The 22,892-nt window shown below is 37.1% G+C and overlaps 1 protein-coding gene and 1 long non-coding RNA gene across 2 annotated transcripts in view; one reads left to right on the plus strand and one right to left on the minus strand.

Annotated features, from left to right (window-relative positions):
• The first annotated feature begins 2,783 nt into the window (after positions 1–2,783).
• CYYR1 (cysteine and tyrosine rich 1) overlaps positions 2,784–22,892 on the plus strand; it is a 103,580-nt gene continuing 83,471 nt past the window's right edge. The window contains 2 exon segments of the mRNA XM_055279377.2: positions 2,784–3,269; positions 10,047–10,149. Coding sequence (XP_055135352.2) covers positions 2,855–3,269; positions 10,047–10,149 — 518 coding nt within the window. The 5' untranslated portion in view covers positions 2,784–2,854.
• LOC134736659 (uncharacterized) overlaps positions 8,282–22,892 on the minus strand; it is a 60,496-nt gene continuing 45,885 nt past the window's right edge. Inside the window, exon 3 of the long non-coding RNA XR_010120803.1 lies at positions 8,282–8,471. This is a non-coding gene — a long non-coding RNA (uncharacterized lncRNA). The remainder of the gene's footprint in view (positions 8,472–22,892) is intronic.

Consider the following 22,892-nt stretch of genomic DNA (forward strand, 5'->3'; position numbering starts at 1 on the left):
CAGACGAAGTTTCACCATGTTGGCTAGGCTGCTCTTGAACTCTTAGCCTCAAGTGATACCCACCTCGGCCTCCCAAAGTGCTGGGATTACAGGTGTAATCCACCGCTCCTGGCGTGATCTAACAATCTAAGTTGATTTTTTTTTATGTGACTATTTTATAATTTTTTTCTGTAAATTTTAAAACCTCAAATCACATTTATTTTAATTTCCAGAAACTCTTTTAATTCCTCTGATGTTGTATTCTTAAGGTTTCACATTCCATACGTATTTGTATATACATCTTTTTTTCCTTCAAATCCTTTCTTTTAACTACCACAATTTCTTAAATGGCTTGCCATCTTTCTTTGCCTTTCCATGTCAATTGAGTTTGGTTTCCTGAGCATCAGCATACTTCAAGGTAGCAGCTCTGGAAGGTACACTTGCAGGCAAGCTTGCTCGACCAATCTGTTGAACTGTATGAGAAGTCTTTCTGTTCTCAAAAGTAAGCTGAAAGAGACTACTCTGACCAACACTGCAACTTCCTATGGGCCTCAATGGCAACAGCCAGCCTCTTCCGGATCTGTGTCAACAAGTGGGCGGGAGAAGCCCCTTCTTCTATCACAGCTACCAGCCTCCCATCAAGGATCTGTATTCAGTCTCATCTGCAAAGACAATCATTTTTCTATTCCAAGCAGGCTGGATACCATTCTTCAGCTCTGCAAACACTGACTTCCATCTGTATCTTCTTCCTTCAAGACTCAAAGGGCTTGTATGCCTGGGATTTTCTCTAGGTTCCGACCATTGTCCCAGTTATTTAGAAATTGTGCTTCCCAGTGGAATGTTTTGATCAGGCTACAAGAATGACAAGACCTAGTGAACAAGTTCTTGAACACCCTGGGTTAAATGTTTGAATTTTAACCTAAGGGCAACAGCATGCTACTGAGTGAGTGAACATGATTAAATCTGTAGTTTAAGAAGAAATATTCCAGCTTCAGTCTGGCAAACATCTCTGAAGGCAGGGAGGCTGAATATAATCAAGACTATAAAAGTCTAGATTAGGACAGAAATAGAGGATAATTTAAAATGCATTTGAGTGGTGTTTAGGTGGACAGATTAGGTGAACTTGGTGATAGATTGGCCAGCGAGGATGAGAAAAAAGGCGGAACTGATCAGGATTCTTTAGAACGTGGTGGACGGTTGGGCCTTCACCAACGTGTAAAACACAGTAAAGAGCTTAGCTTATGTTTATTTTGGGGGTGATGTTTCCTCCCACTCTCTTATGCCCTTGCAGCACTGCATTTATAGGAAAAATTCCTGGAAGATAACTGACTAAATTAAGTACATGTGTATTTGAATTTTCGTACATATAACCACATTGTTTCCCTTAAGAGTTCATTTGGTTTTGTGTTTGGTTAGTTTGATACATGAAAAGTGATGTCTCACTGTCAATTTGATTTCTATATTTATATTTATATTTATTTGTTTTGTATGAAGTGTCTATTAATATTCTTAGTTATCTCTTGGTTGTTTTTCCTATTGATTTTTTTAAGCTCAGTATAATAATGAGATTAGGACTTTGCATTGCAAATATTTTTGCCAGTTAAATGTTTGCCAACTGGAAGTATTAATTCTTATTTAGTCAAGTTGGTCCATATTTTCTTTTACGGTTTCTGAGTTTTTTATAATGCTTAGAAAAGGCTTCCCTATTCCACAATTATTTGAATGTTATCCTCTTATTCTTTAATCTAATATTTTCATAGTTGTATCTTAAATATGTAATTCATATAGGACTGATTTTGATGTAAAAAGATAAGGCTCCACAGATGTCTATTCATGGCCTCAACACTTCACTGAGTAACTCATCATTTTCCTCTACTACTTTACATTGATACTTTTTTAAACCATAAATTAAACTGCTGTACATACTCATGTCTACTTTTGGGTTACCTTTTCTCTTTCATTGAGCCTATCTATTCCAATGTTAATCTAAACTGTTTTAATTATTGTGATATTATATGTAATATCCCATTCATTATTCCCATTCATTACTCTTGTTTTAAATAGATATTCTTACATATTTATTTTCCACATAAACTTTAGAATCAGATTGGTTTGAAAAAAATCATGTTATTTTTAAAATTGAGATCAATTTTATTTCCAAATGCATATAATAATTTGGGGAATCTTGTTGTCTTTATCCTACTAAATTTTCTTAGTGAAAAAAGGTATCTCTTTACTTATTCGCATCTTTTTTTTTCCTTCATGCATAACATTGAGAACTTTCTGATTTTTGTTTGCAGGAAAGAAAACTATTGGTTTTCTAAACAAGAGCTTTATAGTTGATTAACTTTGATTTTCCACGTATACATGTATTTCATTTGCTAATGACAATTTAGTTTTCATTTTTTATAAATCTTTTTCTTTCTCTTGTTTAATTACATAGGCCAGTAACTCCAAAACATTGTCAAAATCATAACGACAGTGTGCACTGTTGTGTGTTTTTTTTTTCTGAATTTACAGGAAAAAATAATAAACATTTTATCAGCTTTCAGCAGAGATGCCATATACTTTCTGTACTTCCCAATCCTGAGTTTTCTTCACTGTCACTCTTTGTCCAATACCTTCAACCCTGAACATTCCTTCCCTTTGTTTAAAGATAAAAAGCAAAGTTGTTCATCCATTGCTTAGAAAGGAAAAATTGTAGTGGAGGGCAAGGCTATAAAGGAGCAGGCTGAACTCCATAGCAATCGCCAAAGCAAGGGGTTAGGAAAAGTTTCTTGGTCCCCTAGTCACTCTTTAGAAGGAAGAACCCGGGCTTGGGGAGGAGTCGGGGCCACCCCCCGCCCCCTGCCCGCAGTCGTTGCCACCCGCGGAGATGAAATGTGAGCCTGGGTGGCCAAGGACGCCGGAGTGGCCACCTTCCCCGCGCCTGAGCGCAGTGGGGCGAGACAAAGAGACGTGGGCCCCCAGCGCAGCCCGTCTCGGGCCACGGGCGCCCCAGCTCCGCTGAGTCCCGCACTCGCTGGCCAGGGACGCGCCCGGCCCGGGCTCCCTTGGAAGGCTCCCTAGGCAATGGCCGGGTCTCTGCTCCACTCCGCTCTCAGGAGCGCTGCTCTGTCCATCTGACCGCCCTCCATCCTCCCCATTCCCTCCGGTTCCGGGCTCTCCCTTCGCTCCAAGCCTCTCCCTGGCGCGCAACCTCAGGCCACCGGCTTGGATGGACGCTCCGAGGCTGCCCGTGCGTCCAGGGGTCTTGCTTCCGAAGTTGGTCCTGCTCTTTGTCTACGCAGGTCAGTGACAGAGGGCGGCGGAGAGGGTCAGAGGCTCGGGGCTGCTCTTGGGTCACGGTCCGGGCTAACGTGGGTTGAGCTGGACGGACCGGGACCTTTGCAGACGCTTCTGCCTTTTCCGCGAGGCGACGGCAGAAACCCGCGCGCACTTCCACCCGCACGCGGTTTTGTTTTGTTCCTTTTCCTTTAACTTTTACTTTTTGCATTTCTTTTCTTTCCCTTTCCACCTTGGAAATAGCAGTCTCGTGTTTAGGGGATTTGACTCTCTGGATACAGTAAACTATATCCAAATAAACTTATCTGGATAGGCTAGGCAGTGGCCTCTCCATCTTCTGCTTTCTAAATAGTCCTGGTTTTCCCTCTTACGAATAAAAAAACTTAGAGCTTTGTTTTTGTTCTTCGGGAGATTCACAAGTGTGGTAGACTGAGCTATTGGACTGAAGTCAAACACAAGGTTTTTGAGAAGCATGAATTCACCCAGGGTCTAATCTGTGTTCGTTGATTTAGAGAGACACTTGTTTATAAGAGAAGGGCATCTCACTTCCCTTCTAATTATTCGTAGTAAGAACTGCTAATAATTAATGAAGCAAAGTGGGTTTTCTTGTTCTGTGATTAACATGGAGCCCCAAATGGCCTTTCATTGGTTATTCAGGTATAAAGTGTCTTACACATGTGGTCTTTGCATCAGTTCATATTCATAAAACAATGCAAGCTAAAAGCAAAGTTCTTTGTAAAATGTTTTTGTGTCTCTAACGTCCTCTGACAAAAATCGCAGGCTCACCCACGAGCCTCCAATACTAAATGTATATATAGCACTGAAATTTACCTTTGATTCTCAAAAAGGTGTTGCAACTGAAATGCTGTTCTTCAGTGTTGCACCTGAGTATTAAAAGAATTGATTTTCTCATTCAACCTTGCTAGAAAAGAGTCACCATAACTTCTGTAGACATTTTTAGTCTGCTTATTGAAATGCAAATTAGTGGCTGTCTAGGAGTTACCATTTTAAAAATGTTTTATGGCAGGAAAAATGCTGACTTTCTAATATGAAAATTCATAAAAGTAGGATAAGTTCTTCCTATTTAATGAAGAGCATTTTCATTTAATCTGTTTACATTTATTTCTTTTATTAAATTTATGTAAGGTTTTCAGAATTTGAGGGATTAACAGAGTCAATTGCATTAATATTCGTTTTCTGTTGAAAAAATCTCTTTATTAGTTCTTTCAAAGTAATTATGCTTTTCACTTCCTCTGCTCGACAATGTTTAATACTTTCACTCACACTCAACCACTCCATTGAACCACAATTTTGTTTGTTTGTTTGTTTATTATATTCCCTGTGGTAAACTGAAAGCTTCTGCTTTACACATCTGCCCCCTCCTCCTGCTTCCCCAGTGCTAGGTGCCCAGCTCCTCAGGGCTCAGGAAATCAGCGAAGCTGGCCAGCAGCAAGGGTAGTTAGTTTAGAAAGTTTTCAGTCCATTCATTTCTCTTCTTTGGAATCCCTCTCTCATAAGCTACAAAGTAGTTGTAAGCCAGTGCTAAGTTGACTTATTATCTTTGCTAAGAAGTGTTTAGCTAATAAGCTCTTTGGTGTCAATTCCTGGACTTCTTATTCAGAGGCCTTTTTATGCTTTTCATATTCATTCAACTATTACTTACTGAGTGAGATATGTTGAACCATAAGAGGTCCATGTTCTTATCAGTCTTCTCTGGGATCTACGGTATGATCATAAATTACTTTAAGGTATAAAAGGTTGTGTCATAGGAGAGGTAAAATCATGTGCTATAGATGTTCAAAGAAGAAAATCTTATTGCTGGCTTAAAAGAGTAAGCTTCATGAGGACAATGTCTATTTTGTTCAGCAAAAAGATCAATCAATATTTGCTCAGGAAAACTGAATTAAAGAAGACCTGAAGGAACTAGACCTTTGAAAAATAGAGACGCCCTGAACCCAATGAGACGGAGTGGGATATAGTAGGATATCGTGTGATCAAAGACAAAAATCAAGATCTGTACATGCAACAAAGGATATTTCAGTTTGGTTGGAACTAAGAGGTATGGCTGGAAGTAAGGGTTGAGGTTAGATGCTGGAACACCACAGAAGTCAAAATAGTTCACACTATTAAATGAGTTGCCAGCTTTATGGGACAAAAATCTAAGTAGATGCACTGCTCATAATCTAAATTATTTTCCCCAAAGCAAATGCATTAGATTCACATTTCATTTGGCTAAACAAATAAGAACAAGGTTTCTATACCTGAAGCATCATGTTGTACTATAGAGTTACTTTTGGGAGGAGACCCAGTGAAGTGTTGATGTTATTGTCTGACTCCCACTGCAGGCTACAAAGACAGGATTCGGTCAAGGTTTTACCTTCCGGGCCTCAGCCAGTAACTTCTGTCCCCTCCCTTTCCTTCCTCTCTTATCTTAGCTATAGCTTGCAAGGGCCATTTCTAAGCAAGTGCTTCAAGCCAGATACTGCTTTTCCTGTTCTGCACATTCCTTAAGGTGGGAGGCAGGGTGAGTTGGGAGGCAGGAGTGAATTGGGGAACCTTCTTCCAGACTACACCTTTCAGCAAAAAGTCATTGAAGAAAGTTTAAGTTGGCTGATTTTCAGGGATACTAACTTGGACATTAGAAGTAATATTATTTATCTTCTGAAGACAAATTGGAATGATCTGTTCTTTCTCCAGTGAGAAAAATCTCCTGTATGGCACAAACACTGATCTTTGTCAAATTATTCTCAAATATCCCAGAGAAAGCAACCAACATAAAAAGGGCTTTGAAGTGTGGTTGAAATTTCATTTTGGAGAGGCTGTGATTGTAAATGTATTTGCCATTCTGTTAAATCTCCCCTTTTGGGTAGTTTAATTCTGGGAAATAGACAAGAGCACTGGAAAATGCCATAAAAACAATGACCAATGTGTAACATGATCCAGATGTTTGCTGCAGGTATAAACCAGCTTCTTGGCTACAAGATTTTGGGCTTGGATTCCTGTAATGTTGGCTCAAAATATTTTGATAACACCATGTCTTTATAAGAGTAGTCACCGGAATGCAATGGTAGCAATTGAGTCTTTGATATTGATGGAGAGTTTCATAAGATGTCACTGTCCTGGACATGGTTCAAAAGGCACCCATGAAGTTATTTACACATTGGTTGTCCTACTCTGGCAGAATACTGGGGACATTAGCTCTCTCACAATCAGAATGGTTTTTATTTATTTTTTAAATAATTTCAACTTCTTTAATTTTAGACTCAGGGAGTACATGTGCAGATTTGTTTGTGTTTTTGTTTTTTTTTTTTTTTGAGATGGAGTCTCGCTGTGTCGCCCAGGCTGGAGTGCAGTGGCGCGATCTCGGCTCACTGCAAGCTCTGCCTCCCAGGTTCACGCCATTCTCCTGCCTCAGCCTCTCCAAGTAGCTGGGACTACAGGCGCCCGCCACCACGCCCGGCTAATTTTTTTTTGTATTTTTAGTAGAGGCGGGGTTTCACCGTGGTCTCGAACTCCTGACCTCGTGATCCGCCCACCTCGGCCTCCCAAAGTGCTGGGATTACAAGCGTGAGCCATCGCACCCGGCCTACATGTGCAGATTTGTTACCTGGGTATATTTTGTGATGCTGAGGTTTGAGGTACAATTGATCCTGTCACCCAGGTATTGAATATAGTACCCAATAGTTGCTTTTTCAACCCCTCCCCACTCCCTTTCCTCCCTGCTCTGGAAGTCCCCAGTGTCTATTGTCGCCATCTTTATGTCTGTGAGTATCCAGTGTTTAGCTCCCACTTGTAAGTGAGAATATGCAGTATTTGGTTTTCTGTTCCTGAATTAATTTGCATAGGACGATGGCCTCCAGCTTCATCCATGTTGCTGCAAAAGGCATGATTTTATTCTTTTTTTTCTGGCTGCATAGTATTCCATGGTGTATATGTACCACATTTTCTTTACTGAGTCCACTATTAATGAACACTTAGGATGAATCAGTGTCTTTACTATTTTGAATAGTGCTGTGATGAATGTACAAATGCATCTGTCTTTTTGATAGAATGATTTATTTCCCTTTGGATATATACCCCAGCAATGGGATCACTGAGTCAAATGGTAGTTTTGATTTAAGTTCTTTGAGAAATCTCCAAACTGCTTTCTCCAGTGGTTGAACTAATTTACATTTACATTTCTGATAATAGTGTATAAGTATTCCCTTTTCTCCACAGGCTCACCAGCATCTGTTGTTTTTTTGGCTTTTCAATAATAGCCCTCTATTTTGATTTGCGTTTCTCTGATGATTGGTGACTTGTTGAACATTTTTTTGTTGTGTTTGTTGGCTGCTTGTATGTCTTCTTTTGAGAAGTGTCTGGTTCATGTCCTTTGCCCATTTTTTAATGAGATTATTTGGTTTTTGCTTGTTCAATTATTTAAGTTCCTTATAGATTCTGGATATTAGTCTTTTGTCAGATGCATAGCTTACACATATTTTCTCCCATTCTGTAGATTGTTTACTCTGTTGATAGTTTATTTTGCTGTGCAGAAGCTCTTTAGTTTAATTAAATCCCGCTTGTCAATTGCTTTTGTTGCAATTGCTATTCAGGACTTAGTTATAAATTCCTTCCCAAGGCTAATGTCAGGAATGGTGTTTCCTAGCTTTTCTTCTAGGAGTCTTATAGTTTGAGGTCTTTCATTTAAATCTTTAATCCATTTTCAGTTAATTTTTGTATGTGGTAAAAGATAGGAGTCCAGTTTCATTCTTCTGTGTATGGCTAACTGGTTATCCAGCACCATTTATTGAATAGGGAGTCCTTTCCCCATTGCTTATTTTTGCTGACTTTGTCAAAGATCAGATGGCTGTAGGTGTACATTGAATGGCTTTTAAGAACATGAAGCAAAACATCCACTAAGCCATTCGGATAACTGACCAGTCTAAATATTTGAATAAATTAAACAGCACTAAAAATTAGAGCTATGGAAATTCACCAAGAAAACTGTAAAATAAATAGCCTTTAAAAGTCTGCTATACTCTGCACAAAGCATTTATTGTCAATATATTAGCTTCTCCCACGTATCTAAATCATTAGATTTTGTTTCTGTTTTCAAATTTTAAAAGTGGACTTAAGTACTTACTGAATCTCACAAAGGTAATTATTTTTCGCTTTCATTCCTTCATACCACCATCCAGAGGTAAGCCTCAAGGGTCATGTTTGACAATCTATAATGTAAAAATAAAATTGAGGAGAAGAAAATATGAACTTTTCCATTTGTTCCACAAAAGCCATGCATAATTGTTAATGTTGACTGAACTTTGCTACCTTTTAATCACATCTCTTTGTAAAGTATCATCTTAGCAGGGAAGTGATTTAAAAGCAATGTAAAATTTCCTTTCTGGATAAATCAATTACATGGACATGCAGACATAAATATAATATTTTGTAGTTTTAATGTTACAGCTTTGGTAGGGAAATAAAAGTTTTATATAATTTATATAATAATTAATATTACCTTCAGGAATTGAGCTGGATATGGATTATTTTGTGACTCTTAAATGTACAACCTAAATTATCAGACTGTACTTAATGTTTTCCTAATCATGTATCTGAAACTTATATATCCATCATAACTTATACGACTAACTCAGTGACAACCTTTGCTTGTTAAACATAAATCATTTAGGTGGAATAAAGAATACTTAAAAGCTAGAGTAATTTTTATCCAACATTTTTAGTATAATTTTTCTTGCTGCAAAATACATGGAAAAAATAGTAATTTCTGATCCTTTATTCAGAAAATAACTCTTCCCCCTTCACATAGTACTGTTTTATATCTTACCGATTCTCAATCTGACATTAACTAAACTCTTTAATTATTTACAAAATAATTGCCTATGGAGATTTCTTCCTATAACCAATAATCCTTTAATCCAGATGAATTTACAGGATGCAGACTCATTGTGTTACCACATGTATGCAAACAGGTAAAAAAAGTCACAAAAGGAAAAGCATACAATGCACTATCATGGAAAATATACATCATTTTGGAATTATTCCTTTTTGGTATTATCCATGCCACTAAACCTTCTATTGATTGAGCTCAGTTGAGAATACAAGACTGTAAAGTAAGAAGACTCTTTTTTTTTTTTTTTTTTTGAGACAGAGCCTCACTGTGTCGCCCAGGCTGGAGTGCAGTGGCATGATCTCGGCTCATTGCAGCCTCTATCTCCTGGGTTCAAGCAATTCTCCTGCCTCAGCCTCCTGAGTAGCTGAGATTACAGGTGTGCACCACCACATCCAGCTACTTTTTGTATTTTTAGTAGACACGGGATTTTATCATGTTGGCCAGGCTGGTCTCGGACTCCTGACCTCAAGTGATCCACCCGCCTCAGCCTCCCAAAGTGCTGGGATTACATGCATGAGCCATTTTGCCTGGCCAAGAAGACTTTATCATTTAAAAATTATTATAAAAACTCTATGGACAAATCCAATGACTGAGTAGTTTAATTGCTCTTTCATTCCTTCCTTCATTATCTCATTCAACTAACCCTGACTAGCAATTACGGTGCTTGGTGTAGAAGATTCAAGAATTGTCTTTGTCTTTACAGCTTAGAATCTAATGGGGAAGAGAAGCTAATTTAGATCCTTACAAATGTTTTTGAATTCTGAGGGTGAAAATAAAGATTTAAAACCACTAAAGTGTGGTCATTGGCTGATTAAGATGTGAAATAGAATAATTTTTCCTGAAACTTTGATTCTGCAACTATAACTGCTCACAAGTGGTTTTTGTTTTGTAGATGATTGCCTTGCTCAGTGTGGCAAAGATTGCAAATCTTACTGCTGTGATGGAACCACGCCCTACTGTTGCTCCTACTACGCTTATATTGGGAATATTCTCTCGTGAGTATTAGTCAAATTTTGCAATATTGACACTCTTCCTCTTGTCCAGTTGTCCAGTTATGTCTTTTAAAAGTACTAAGTGATAGTTGTGGGCAAGAGATTTCAAGATTGGTTATTGACATGAAATCTTTACTGGAGATATTAACACATCACTATCTAATGGACTATGTTGTTTGACAAAATATGCAAAATAATATACAAAATAAATTGCCTTCATTATAAAGGAACTAAAAAGAGTTATTCTTTTATTGTTTTACTTTGTGTACTATAATAATGTTTTAAGTAGACATTTTATTGATAATTTTATAACATCATCAGTGATACGGTTTCATCTGTTTTGTGCAAGTTAAGATTTGTTATTTAATTATAGCCAGTTTATTTTGTCACCATGTATTAATTTAATACATCCAGTAGATGTCAGGAAAAAGAGAGGTTATGAATAAAAAACAGTTGAGACATGAAATGTCAGTTCTCACATAATACACATACAGCAACTTCAGGAAACAAGTTTAGAGCCTAAGACAAGCTAGGTATGAGTAATGCAAAGTGATAAACAACAAGGCACAAAAACACAAATGAAATATATAGATGTAGACTCTGTGAAGCATTTCCTTGTAACAAATTAGAAATTTATTTTAGAGCCGATTCTGGACAAAGGGAAATATAGAAGCTGGACCTGCCTCCAGGGCTGTATGGCTGGAAAAGTGTGCCCTTGTCAGTTCCTCAAGAGAGGAACCCACAACTGAGAAATAAGGGTTGAGAATTGGGAACACAAGAATTTCTTGAGTCAAAATCCCCATGGCTTTCAGAGAGCAGCAACGGTTGTGCCTCTGTCTTCTGTTCTTGTTTTTCAAGTCGGTATCATGATGATTTGGGAAATGTTCTGTTTAACTCATGCCCTACAAAGGCTCAAGTGGAAACGGGAAACGTTAGGTGCTAGGTCATACGTGCCCGGCTGTTTTAGGGACGTGTCCATTGAGACGGCTTGTTACACATCCTCCATTTCCTGAGAATAGAAAACCTGGCACCACATAAACATTCTAGAATCAGTATTGAGGCTATTAGAGATCATGACTCTGAGAATACAAAATAAAAAATCATACTTTGGGATACTCTTGAACACTATAATAGCTGTGAAAGAAATGTCAAGCTATAATAAAAAGCCATGTATGGAATTTAAGCCTTCTTTAAAATGCAAATAAGCTCCAGTAAAATGTTTGAATTTTTCTTCATGGATGGTTTGGTTGAAAAGAGATTAAGCCCACTTTTTACGTTAGAAAACTGTCAGGATGATTTTTTACAGTAACTTATCAGCTCAAATATAAATATATAATGATGTTTACAGTGGCATATTACTTCGCAGTATTTAAAGTAACAAACTATATTATTAATAAATTTAAATTTTTTTTTTCTCAAACGGTCTCCACATGCAAGATGCTGCTGTCCCAGGTAGAGGTGTGAGTGTAGATTTGGAGAATGTGAAGTCAAACTGATTCTGTGATCCTTTGGTCATGTGTCTCCTAGCTTATTTCTTGATTCACTAACTGTATCATGGAGTGTGCTGTGCCCTCTTTCTCACTCCATAGCTACCTCCACCCTGGTAAATACGTATAACTCATAACTACTTATTAATCAGAATATTTTTAAATATTTGAATTTATAGATGTACTTGGTATGATTTACATTTGCAATGAAGTTCACATTTTTATGGTACATGTTCTATATCTTTAATTTCACCGCTGGTTAAGTGAAGAATTGGTTGAGTTGATACATGTATCTAGGTTATTAGGACCAGGTACTTGTTATGTTTGGGGGAAAAAATCGTGTTTCAGAAGGGAAAATAAACACAGATGGCATTATATTTCAGGCAGTTATAACTGAACTTTCTGTTCAAAATAGAAACCACTGAGTAAATATCATGCTAAACAATTCTTAGCAAAAGAAAGGTGGCAGTGGTGGGGGGAGACTTTAAAGCGTTTTCCCACTTGATAAAAGAGAATACATTTTCAGGATTTCCAGTTATTGTTTAACATTTGAAAAGAGTTCTTAACTCCACCCAAAGTGGTTTTTTTTTTTTTTTTTTTTTTTTTAATTGGTGGTCGGGGATGCAGGAGGTAGGAAAAAAATTAATTCCAGAATGCTTACAAGGGTTCCTTCATATACAGGTTGTCACATAATTTCTGTTTTGAAATTCATAAATGATGTTTCCTCTTTTTCAAGCATCCAGGCACATTCTTAGTGAAATCATTTTAATTGTTGTAACAGAAAGTTAAACCCTTGTAGTTATTAGAAAAGTAATAAGGAACAAAGCAGTAACACAATGAAATATTAGGTAACTTAAATGAACTTTTTATAATTTGGTTTCTATTTTTGTTTTTAAAATAAAAATGTTTGCTCAATTTAAAATGAGCTAAAAAGAGAGCAAAATATAATTTGGGCATTTTAGAGTGTTTGTAAATTGGTTGGGTTAGGGCCACTTGACTGTCCTTGCTGGGGTCTTCCCCTAGTAACCCACAGAAATAATCAGTTGCTGTTTAGCCCTTAATTATGCTAACTTCAATTGCCCTTGCTGTTTTGCAAACTAACCATTAAGATTTGTTTATAAAGCAGTCACAGGAGCTAATTTAGTTGAAAAGTCTTATTTTATTCGGTTTGCGCTCCTTTTTTATTTATTTTATTTATTTATTTATTTATTTTTGAGACAGAGTCTCATTCTGTCACCCAGGCTGGAGTGCTGTGGCACAATCTCAGCTCACTGCAGCCTCCGCCTCCTGAGTTTAAGCGATTCTCATGCCTCAACCTCCCAAGTAGCTGAGATTACAGGCAGGCACCACCATGCTTGGCTAATTTTTGTATTTTTAGTAGAGAGTGGTTTTCACCATGTTGTCCAGGCTGGGTTGGACTCCTGGCCTCAAGTGATCTGCCCACCTTGGCTTCCCAAAGTGCTGACAGGCAAGAGCCACTGTGCCCTGCCCTCTCATTTTCTTTTTTTTAGATTCTTTCTATTCTAAATATGAGTGAATTTTGGCAAATAAATTCAGGTGCCCTGTTTCTTTCTTGCTTCTGTTAGGAATTTTAAGATTTACTTCTGTCTTATGAAAAACTTTAAAATTGAACTTAAAAGATAGCCTGTCTACTTCTGGTCATTATAGTCACAGATACTGGCTTCAGTATAGGAGAATCAGTATTATCCAGAATTTAATAATAATTTTTACAGTATTCAGCAAGTTTAACTCAATCGATTATTTATAAATGCACATTGAGTGCCTGCTACCATGGCAGTGGTGGCCTAGGTCCTAGGATCCAAAGATGAAAAAATGATGCACTCTGACTTCCAAGACCTCAAAATCTGATAAGAAAAGAGAGCATAGACAAATAATTCTAATTCAAAGAGCTAATCTATGAAGTATTATTGGAGGACTGGAAAGCTAAGTCTGTCCGTGTGTGTGTGTGTGTGTGTGTGTGTCTGTGTGTGTGTGTCTGTGTGTGTGTCTGTGTGTGTCTGTGTGTGTCTGTGTGTCTGTGTGTCTGTGTGTGTCTGTGTGTCTGTGTGTGTGTCTGTGTGTGTCTGTGTGTGTGTCTGTGTGTGTGTGTGTGTGTCTGTGTGTCCGTGTGTGTGTGTGTGTGTGTGTGTCTAGGAGGAGATGTTTAGGGAACACATCATCAACATGGAATCTGATCAGAGTTTTGAAGGAAAAGTAGATATTTACATAAATAGTGAAGAAAGGGACATGCTTTTTAGACAGACTCTTGCATACAAAGTCAAAGATAGAAGAAAGGAAATGATCCAGTTGAGAAAGTCCTTACTGTTCAGTGTGGCTAGGGGGAGACGGGTAACCTTTGAATATAATGTAGGAATAAGTAGGTCAGACAAAAGATAGATGCTTTAATGATGTGCTTGTGTTGGTCATGCCTAGCAAAACTGAAACAAAATAATTCAGTACTTTTCTGGAAATCAGATATCTGATTTTATATAGAACAGACACATTCTTAAGCATCATTGAGACAATAGACAAAGATAAGAAGCCTCCAAATGAAGTTTCTTTTTATTTCTTCCATAAATGAAATATTTGGAATGCAAACTTTGAGATGTTACACTGTTTGAAACCATTTATGACAAACTATGTGACCTTATAATTATTTCTCCATTTAAGAGATTTTTGACCATGAGGGTGACTACCCGAAGACAGAAGCCTCAGAATATTTAAAAATGAGAATTGGGCCAATTCGAGAAATAAACAATTTCCCACCAGATTGATTCTCAAACATTTGATTCAGCAACTCTGCTTCATGGAAGATAGATCTGTGATGAATATGGAAAGGGATGTTTAACTTTTTGCTGCTAATGAAATTTAATTGGCATTCCCCAGAAAGTAGATCCAGTGTAAAAATGTGGTTTATAGAGTCCTCTTTGGAGTTGGTAGAATTTAAGGGAATAGAGGGTGCAATTGAGTGGCTAATTACTGTTATCCAGCAGAACAAGCTAAACACAGAACTGAAGTAAAGTTGAGGAAAATGAAGGTATTCTCTTCTGTAAGAGAATAATTGTACAATACTGAATATGAACAAAATATTGACTAGTTTGGACACAGTGAGCTAGATGACAATATATCGCATTTAATTTCCTAACTCAAAACTAGATTTTGCTTTTCCACTTTGCCATTGTAAAGCACTCATCGGTCTGTGGATTCTTCAGAGCCCCATCTGGCCAACATAAAATCCCCACAGGAAAAAAAACCAAGAGGGGGAACTGATAATGGAGATCCTGGTGAGATTAAATTTCTTTTCTTCTCAATGAAATGTGAAAGATGTATTAACCGCAGTTTGGCAAAGACAGCTAATAAATATCACAACTGTGATTTGAGAGCCATGCTATGCATGAAAGCAAAACTGAGTTAAAAGATAAAGGTTTCATATTTTCAAATGGCATTTGAGGTCCTATGATCATTAAGTATCTTAGTGTTCTGGATTAATCAAGTAAGGCTATTCAAACACTGACAAAGGTAATGTATTTAAAAAGGCCTTTGGCATTAGTAAAAAAAGCCATTTAAATTAATTAAGTTAAAATAATCTTAGTAATTAGATATGAAAAGACCTCTAGACAGTACAAACTGAACAAATCAAAGTTTGTGGGAGTCTTGTTTTTGTTTTAATAATGACACAGATAAGTAACTAATATGATGTTAAAATAAATATGAACTTGATTTAGAATGTAGCGACAACTTATGTTTGTTACAAGAAGGAAGTCAGTGATTTTCAAATGTATATTTGCATTCTATGAGTTATTGTATTAAAAGAAAATATAAATGTGTGGATAACTAAAACTTTTCTCAGTCCAATTTCTATGCTGTTATAATTGTCTTTGTAAATTAAGCCTAATTGTCAGAAACAGAATTAGTTTTGAGGAAGGAAAAATAAAGTTTCTAGAACATGTTTTCCACAATTTATCTTACAGCTATGTACAGTTTTTAGTGATCTACATCAGGTGCCGGAGGATATAGCCATGAATCAAACATCAGGTTCCTGCCCTTGAGTTGCCTAGAAGCTACTGAGGAGCATAGACACATCAGCAGATGAACTTGCCACTGGAAGCACAAAATGCAGTGGGATCAGAGACGAGGAGCTTTTATTCCAACTTTAGATTGCTGGAAAGGCCTCTTAAAGCAGGGTAATTCTAAGATCAGTTTTAAAAGGAAAAGCAGTTAAAGTCATCACTCAGAGTTAAAACGCTTAGCAAACTAGGGATATAGAAGAAAAATGTTTAACCTAATAAATATGTATTTTAAAAACCACCACCCTATCTCAGGCACCATAATCAATGGTACGTTGTTTTAACCCTTGCCTTTAAAGGCAAAAATATGACAAACTAGTGCCTTCTACCACTTCTAGTCAGCATTGTACTGGAAGTCCTGGCCAGTGCAATCAGCAAGACATGTTTTTAGAAAGGTAATAAAAATTGGAAAGGAAGAAAGTAAATTGCTCTCATTTACAAATGAGATGATTGTCAGTATTTCTCAGACTATAAAAAATAATGAAATTGACCAAAATTGCAGGATATAAGATCAGTGTCCAAAGTGGTTTATTCCTACATACCATCAACAATCAATAAGAAAATGTAATAGATATGTGCATAAATAAATCTAAAATACAATATTTAAAACTATAATGTATCCAGTAAGAAATCCAGTAATAATATATGCATTTAGTGAGTATTATAACCATGTAAAAATTACAAGGGATAAAGAGAGACCTAATGAAATTAAGAGACATATCAAATTGTGGATGCAAGTATTGTAAAGATGTCAATATTTGAATATGGCAGTTCTTCCTGAACTATCTGTAAATTCAGTGCAATTCCAATCAAAATCCACAAGAACATTTTATGTTGAATTTGAAAGAATGGGCCTAAAATTTATGTGGGACAGTAAAGATCGTGGGAAGAGAGCTATGAAAAAGAATAAGGTCAGAAGATATGCGTTACAGACGTCAAGATTTATTATAAAGTTATAAAAAAATAAATTGTGTGATATTGGTTCATGGATAAACCAAAAGAATACGGAGCTTAGAAACTGACTGATGTATATATGGAAACTTGATGGATAACAGAAATGGCATTACAAACTAGTGGAGGTGGATAGATTATGTAACAAATGTTGCTAAAATAACTAGCTATCCACATGCATCAACATTAAATGAGATCAATTCATCACTCCACAATAAAAAATCCACTCTTATCAGACTAAATACATAAAAAACAAAAATCGAACAATTACATTTTTTTAATGGGAGGAGAATAGCATTTATGGTATCAGGATAGAAAAAAATGTCTAAAATAAAAGATTAAAAAACACAAAAGAAAAGATTACTAAAAAACACTGAACTGTACACTTTAAAATGGTGTTTTATGGGATGTGAACTATATCTTGATTTTTAAAATTTTTAATATAGAGAGCAACAGAATTCCTAGATAAAAATGTAAGGCAAACCCTCACTTGGAGAAGATATTTGCAATTCATATGATTCACAGAAGATTAGTATCCACAATGCCTGAATAGGATAATGGGCAATGTGTGTGCACAAAAAAAGGCATAGAGCAGAAAACTGGATGGTCCATAAACAAGTGAAAGATGATCCACCTGGCTAACTAAAGCAGGACAAACCAACTTAAAACATTGAAATACCGTCTCATACCCATTGGGCTCGAATACTCCGTAAGTCTGATAGTGCCAAGCAATGTGGGCAAACATAAAAGGGCTCTCACATTGTTGATGGGAGAACAAGAACTGTTCACATAGAGAGCAATCAGACCCCATGTAGTAAAGCTGAAGATAGACATACTTTAGGATTTAGCAGTAACACCTCTTCAAGATACATTCCCTAGGAAATTTCCAAATGTGCCCAAGGAGACATTTATACTGTTGGTTGACGTATCATTTAAAAAATGACAAATCATTGGAAGCAACCCACACCTCCATCAGAAGACCAAGTGGATAGAGTATATTCGTGCAAAGGATACAGCAATTAAAATAACTCAATTCATGTTAACATAACATTAGAGTAAATCTCAAAACGAATAATGCTGTGTGAAGAGCTAACTGAAGAGCAATGTGTGCTACATGATGCTATTTGCATAAACACATAAAATAATTCTGTGTATTATTTATGAAAACAAACACATGTCGTGAATGTGTAAATATCTGAGGGAGAGAAGAGTACCAGTGAATTTCAGGATTGCCCGGGACTGAGAAGTTTCCAGGGATTCAAGACTTTCAGTGCAGCAATCTGGATGGTCCCTGGCAAACTGAGACACATTGGTCACCCTAGGGAGGAGTGTTGGGAAGTGGCCTTCAGCTCTGACATTTCATTGCTTAATCATGGTGGAGTGCATCTGCAATCGCAGCTACACGGGAGGCTGAGGTGGGAGGATTGCCTGAGCCAAGGAATTTGAGACCAGCCTGGACAACATAGCAAGACCCTGTCTCAAAAAATTGTTTTAAATTAAATATCTCAAGAAAGTATAATTATTAACATGTAATAAATCCAGGTAGTGGCATATGGGTATTTTATATTATCTATGATTCTTATGTGTTTGAAAATTCTTGTAATTAAAAAAAGGCAATGGAAAAGTTTGATCATAGTTGTAATGGAGTCACTCAGACACCTTTTTAACATGCCGATTTGGATTCAGTAGGTCTGGATGGGGCCTGAAATTCTGCACTTGTAACCAACTCCCAGGCATTACTGCCACTATCTATCTTCCCAGTACACCTGGAAAGTGAAGATTGGTGCTATTTGACAGTGTCTTGTGCTACAGGATGAGGACTGATGGGATATGGATCTAAGGATTGGGGTTAAATGAGAGGAACATGTCTGAATTCATTCTGAAGTTTCTGCTTTGGATAAGAGGCTGGATGGTGTGCTGGGAACTAATGGGGAATATTCAGGAAGGTTCAGAAACGGGAATGAATTCTACTTTTAGTACATTAAACAAGGAAAAGCCTATAGGGTATGAACCAAACTCAGTGAGCTTCAGATGGTGGAATGTTCCATTCTGAAGCCCAGTGGAGAGCATGAAGCATCACATATAGGTCTGGGAGTAAAAAGCCTGGAGATGCTGGAGTTGAAAGGTGTGTGGGAATGAATGAGCTATCGTGAAGAGAGGTATAAGAAATAGAACAGCAAGCCAACAACGGAGCCTTAGGGAAATTCAGGAATACACTGAGATTTCTCTCCTCTTTACATTCGGATGCTATTTTGGCCCTCGACCTCTATCAAAACTGATCTGTCCTTCACTAATCAACCTGAATACACTCCTTGTGGTGGTGGGGACAATGAATGCCTTTATTTTCTTCTATTTGCTTGTTGCATTTTATGTTATATAAAATGTAGGATTTGTGATTTTTCAGTTCATTCTGAATTGAATATGTTACCATAACAAAACACTCTATGTGAGTGTCCATTTTTATTGACTTGGATTGTGCCCAAATCAGATTACCTCATATCTGTTCATATAATCTAGGTTTAGGAGCTGCCTTAATTAGACAGACATCACAGTTGGATATTATAAAAGAAAGCGTGTTTGGTGGCAGCAGGAATTGTTGGAAGAAAGAGAACTACCATTTATTTAATGCGTTCTCTGTCACCAATGTTTAAAACATATAAGTTAATTAACCTTCAGAATAGTCCTTGTGACCTATGTATTATTCCTGTCTGTTCAGATGAGGAGGATGAGGCTCAGAATAAGTCATTTTATATAGCTGCTATATAAAGGGCTGGCATTTAAAATGAGACATACTTGGCCTGTTTCTGATACTCCTCACTGGCTCTTGAAGATCTGAAGAAGGTTTCAAGATGCCATGAGTGAAAATGATTCATTACTATCCTTATGAAGACCTAAACGCTATATTTTGGAGGGAACCTCTTCTTACCCACTATACCTGGATTTGATTCCCCCCTGTATGCTGCTGTAGCATTATCCCTTCTCTATTTGATAGGTTTGGATTTGTGTCTCTACCCAAATTTCATGTCGAATTATAATCCTCAGTGTTGTAGGAGGGGTCTGGTGGAAGGTGAATGGATCATGGGCGTGGATTTCTCCCTTGCTGTTCTTGTGATAGTGAGTGAGCCCTCACGAGATCTGGTTGTTTAAAAGTGTGTAGCCCTTCCCCCTTCACTCTCTTTCCTGCTCCGGCCATGTGAGGATGTGCCTAATTCCCCTTCACCATCTGCTATGATTGAAAGTTTTCTGAGGTCTCCCCAGTCATGCTACCTGTACAGCCTATGGAACCACGAGTCAATTAAGCCTCTTTTCTTTAGAAATTACCCAGTCTCAGGTATTTCCTCCTAGCAGTGTGAAGACAGACTAATACACTATCCAGTTACTATTTATCAGTTTATTTATGTTCCTTGATTATCCGTCTGCCCTTCCACATTCCAGATCTAAGAGGACGAGAAGCGAGTCTGCCAACTCACTATCAAAGCCACAGGGCCTAATAGATTGAAGGATCCAGAATAGATTATTTAAACACAGATCAATTCTTCATTTAAACATGAAAAATCTGACATTTTGTGGGTTCTAAACTAATATGCATCATCTGGAAAAATATTTGCTTAGCAAAATCAAACCATCATTTGAATGTGTTATTGGTTTCAAATAATATCTTTTCATGGAATACAGATTAGGTGTCGTTACAGAGTAAAAGGAATGATAGAATCAATTGTCACTTTCTAATCACACTGTTTATGATAAATTATAATCAGATGATAGAGACTAGAATTGAAAAGCCGATTTGATTATAATAATTTAACCTCCTGTCATGTTTCTGGGTTGAATGTGCTCTGTCAATGAGGCAATATGATCTGCCAGCCCATGACTGTTAAGACAACAGGCTCCTGTGCAACTCACCTTCATAATTTTTGGAGATAAAATGTTTTGTTGATAAAATTGAGGAGGGAAGAATTACACACACCCAGTGATTTTTATTCCATTATATTGGAAGAATTCTGATGGGCAGCTGCAACCCAGAACACAGTGTCTCCCAGCTGTCTGCCAACTGCAAAATGTTAGGATGTACACACCCATAACTAATGAAAATTCAGAGGGTGATGATAACCTTATAAGGTGTAATAGGATTCCATCTGAAAGTGTCATGGGTGAAAGCCTCAGCTATTTAGCCGATAGTAACTCTGTGACTCAGAAACAAAGAGAATTTTTCATTTCAATATTCATGGTTACAGAAAGAAGAGGAAGAAAAAGACCCTATAGTAATAAAAAAAATTTATGCCTTTGCACAAATCTGGCAAAAATAGAGAAAAACATGACAAATTACTTTAAACATATTTCCGTATAAATTCACACTGTCAAAAACATAAACAAAACTATATCTATGCTGCATTTTGCAAAAAATAAGAGTTACCTGTGTGGATACATTTTTTTTTAAACAAACATCAGGCATAATGTAGGATCAGCCTCTGAAGTATTACACATAGAAATATATTAGAATTTAAGTTTATCAAATAAATGCTGAAAACTCTACTTTGAGGTTGCAGTCTCAAGTAATATTCATCCTTATATTAAGTAAATAAACCCTCTTGGCCTTTGCCAAGTAGAATTAAACAGGAAACAATGCTTTGTAATTCTATTCTTGATTAACAGTAGTTTTCGTGATAGGAAGTTGTAGGAGAAAGACCACAAATGTTTGGATTCAGAAAAATCAGGCTTGGGTTCCTGATGCTGTGTGAACTTAGATCTCCTAATATCACCGAGCCTCAGTTTGTTCATGTGTAAACAGGGAATAGTAACTCGCCCCCCTGACATATATATTTATACAAAGAAGCACTTAGAAGGGCTTTACAAATTTTTCCTGTCATTAATGAAAACATTGGGCTTTGAAAAGATCTAGGTTTTAAGCTGGGCACGGAAATGCATGCCTGTCATCTCAGCTACTTGGAAGGTTGAGGTGGGAAGATTGCTTGAGTCCAGAAGTTCGAGTCCAGCCTGAGCAACAGAGTGATCAAAAAGAATCATAATAATAGTTTTAAAAATAAAATAAATAAAACATGATGGGGAGAAAAATGACTTCTGCAAGGTCATTTGGAAAGTCTGTGACTGAGCTGCAGAGTGTCACTTCTGGTGACAGGCTCTCTCTCTGGCTCTCTGGACTTCATCAACAGGAGAATACCACCTGCCTCTCCCCAGGAGAGCACTCTCGGCCTTGATTGAAATAAATGGTGCCCTTAATCAAATGTGATTGCAGTCTGATAACTGCAAAAGCAGCTAATTAAGTATGGTGTCCTGCTGCCCAGTGGTTGCTGAAGGCATAATACTGCCTGAAAAGTCATGTACATTAGGTACACAAGTCTGCCATGTTACCCTAGGCTGGCTTGTGAATTAGAGGGAGAAACCCACTCAGAAACTAGGAAATCAAATCTCAATAAAAATATATAAACCTGATTTATAGAAAAAAATTACATATATAATATGAAAAATCAGTGGGTAATGATTTGCTTTAAAAATGATTCATTAAAGAATTCCAATGGCTCATCTCCACTGATAATATGCCAATAATTAGTGCACACAATGGTGTTCTAACTGCCGGCTCTTTTGGCAGAGTGATCCCAGTGCTGTATAGATTGAGTGTTCCTTTGTATGTAACAGTTGAGAATTTTCCTGATTAAGCTCTTTAAAAAATTGTGTTAATCAGCAGTTCTCTCCATTTAAGTCAAGACTTGTAAGACTTCAAAGAACAAAAAGCGCAACAACTTGCCTCTGATGATATTGTGCATAACCTACATTTGGAACAATCTCCAGATAGAATGTATTTTCAGTGGAAGCAAATAAATGCCAGATGGCATGCCAAATAAAAAGTCATTGGTCATAGTGAGGATCAGCTGAGGTCTATCAATTCTAAAATGAGTTTCTTTGTATTCAGCCTGTTGGCTTTACACCACCAGCTTAATATACATGTTATATATTTTGTTTAGTGTTTGTGGTAAAATAGCTTTTGTCTCATTATATTTAGTTGAGAGGATTGGTTCCAGTTCTGAGTAAGATGAAGAAAACAAGCTCCACGCTCTGCCTCCCACTGAGCATAACTATGGAGTGTGGACAGAATGCATGAAGCAGCTACTTCAGGACTGTGGAAAGTAAATACTAGCAGGTGGATTGGGGAACCAGACAAAATTTGAAATACTGCCCAACTAGCCATAAATTTACCAGTTGTTGCCCTCTGTTACTCGACTCT

Source organism: Symphalangus syndactylus, chromosome 5, assembly GCF_028878055.3.
Source record: "Symphalangus syndactylus isolate Jambi chromosome 5, NHGRI_mSymSyn1-v2.1_pri, whole genome shotgun sequence".
Lineage (NCBI taxonomy): Eukaryota > Metazoa > Chordata > Mammalia > Primates > Hylobatidae > Symphalangus > Symphalangus syndactylus.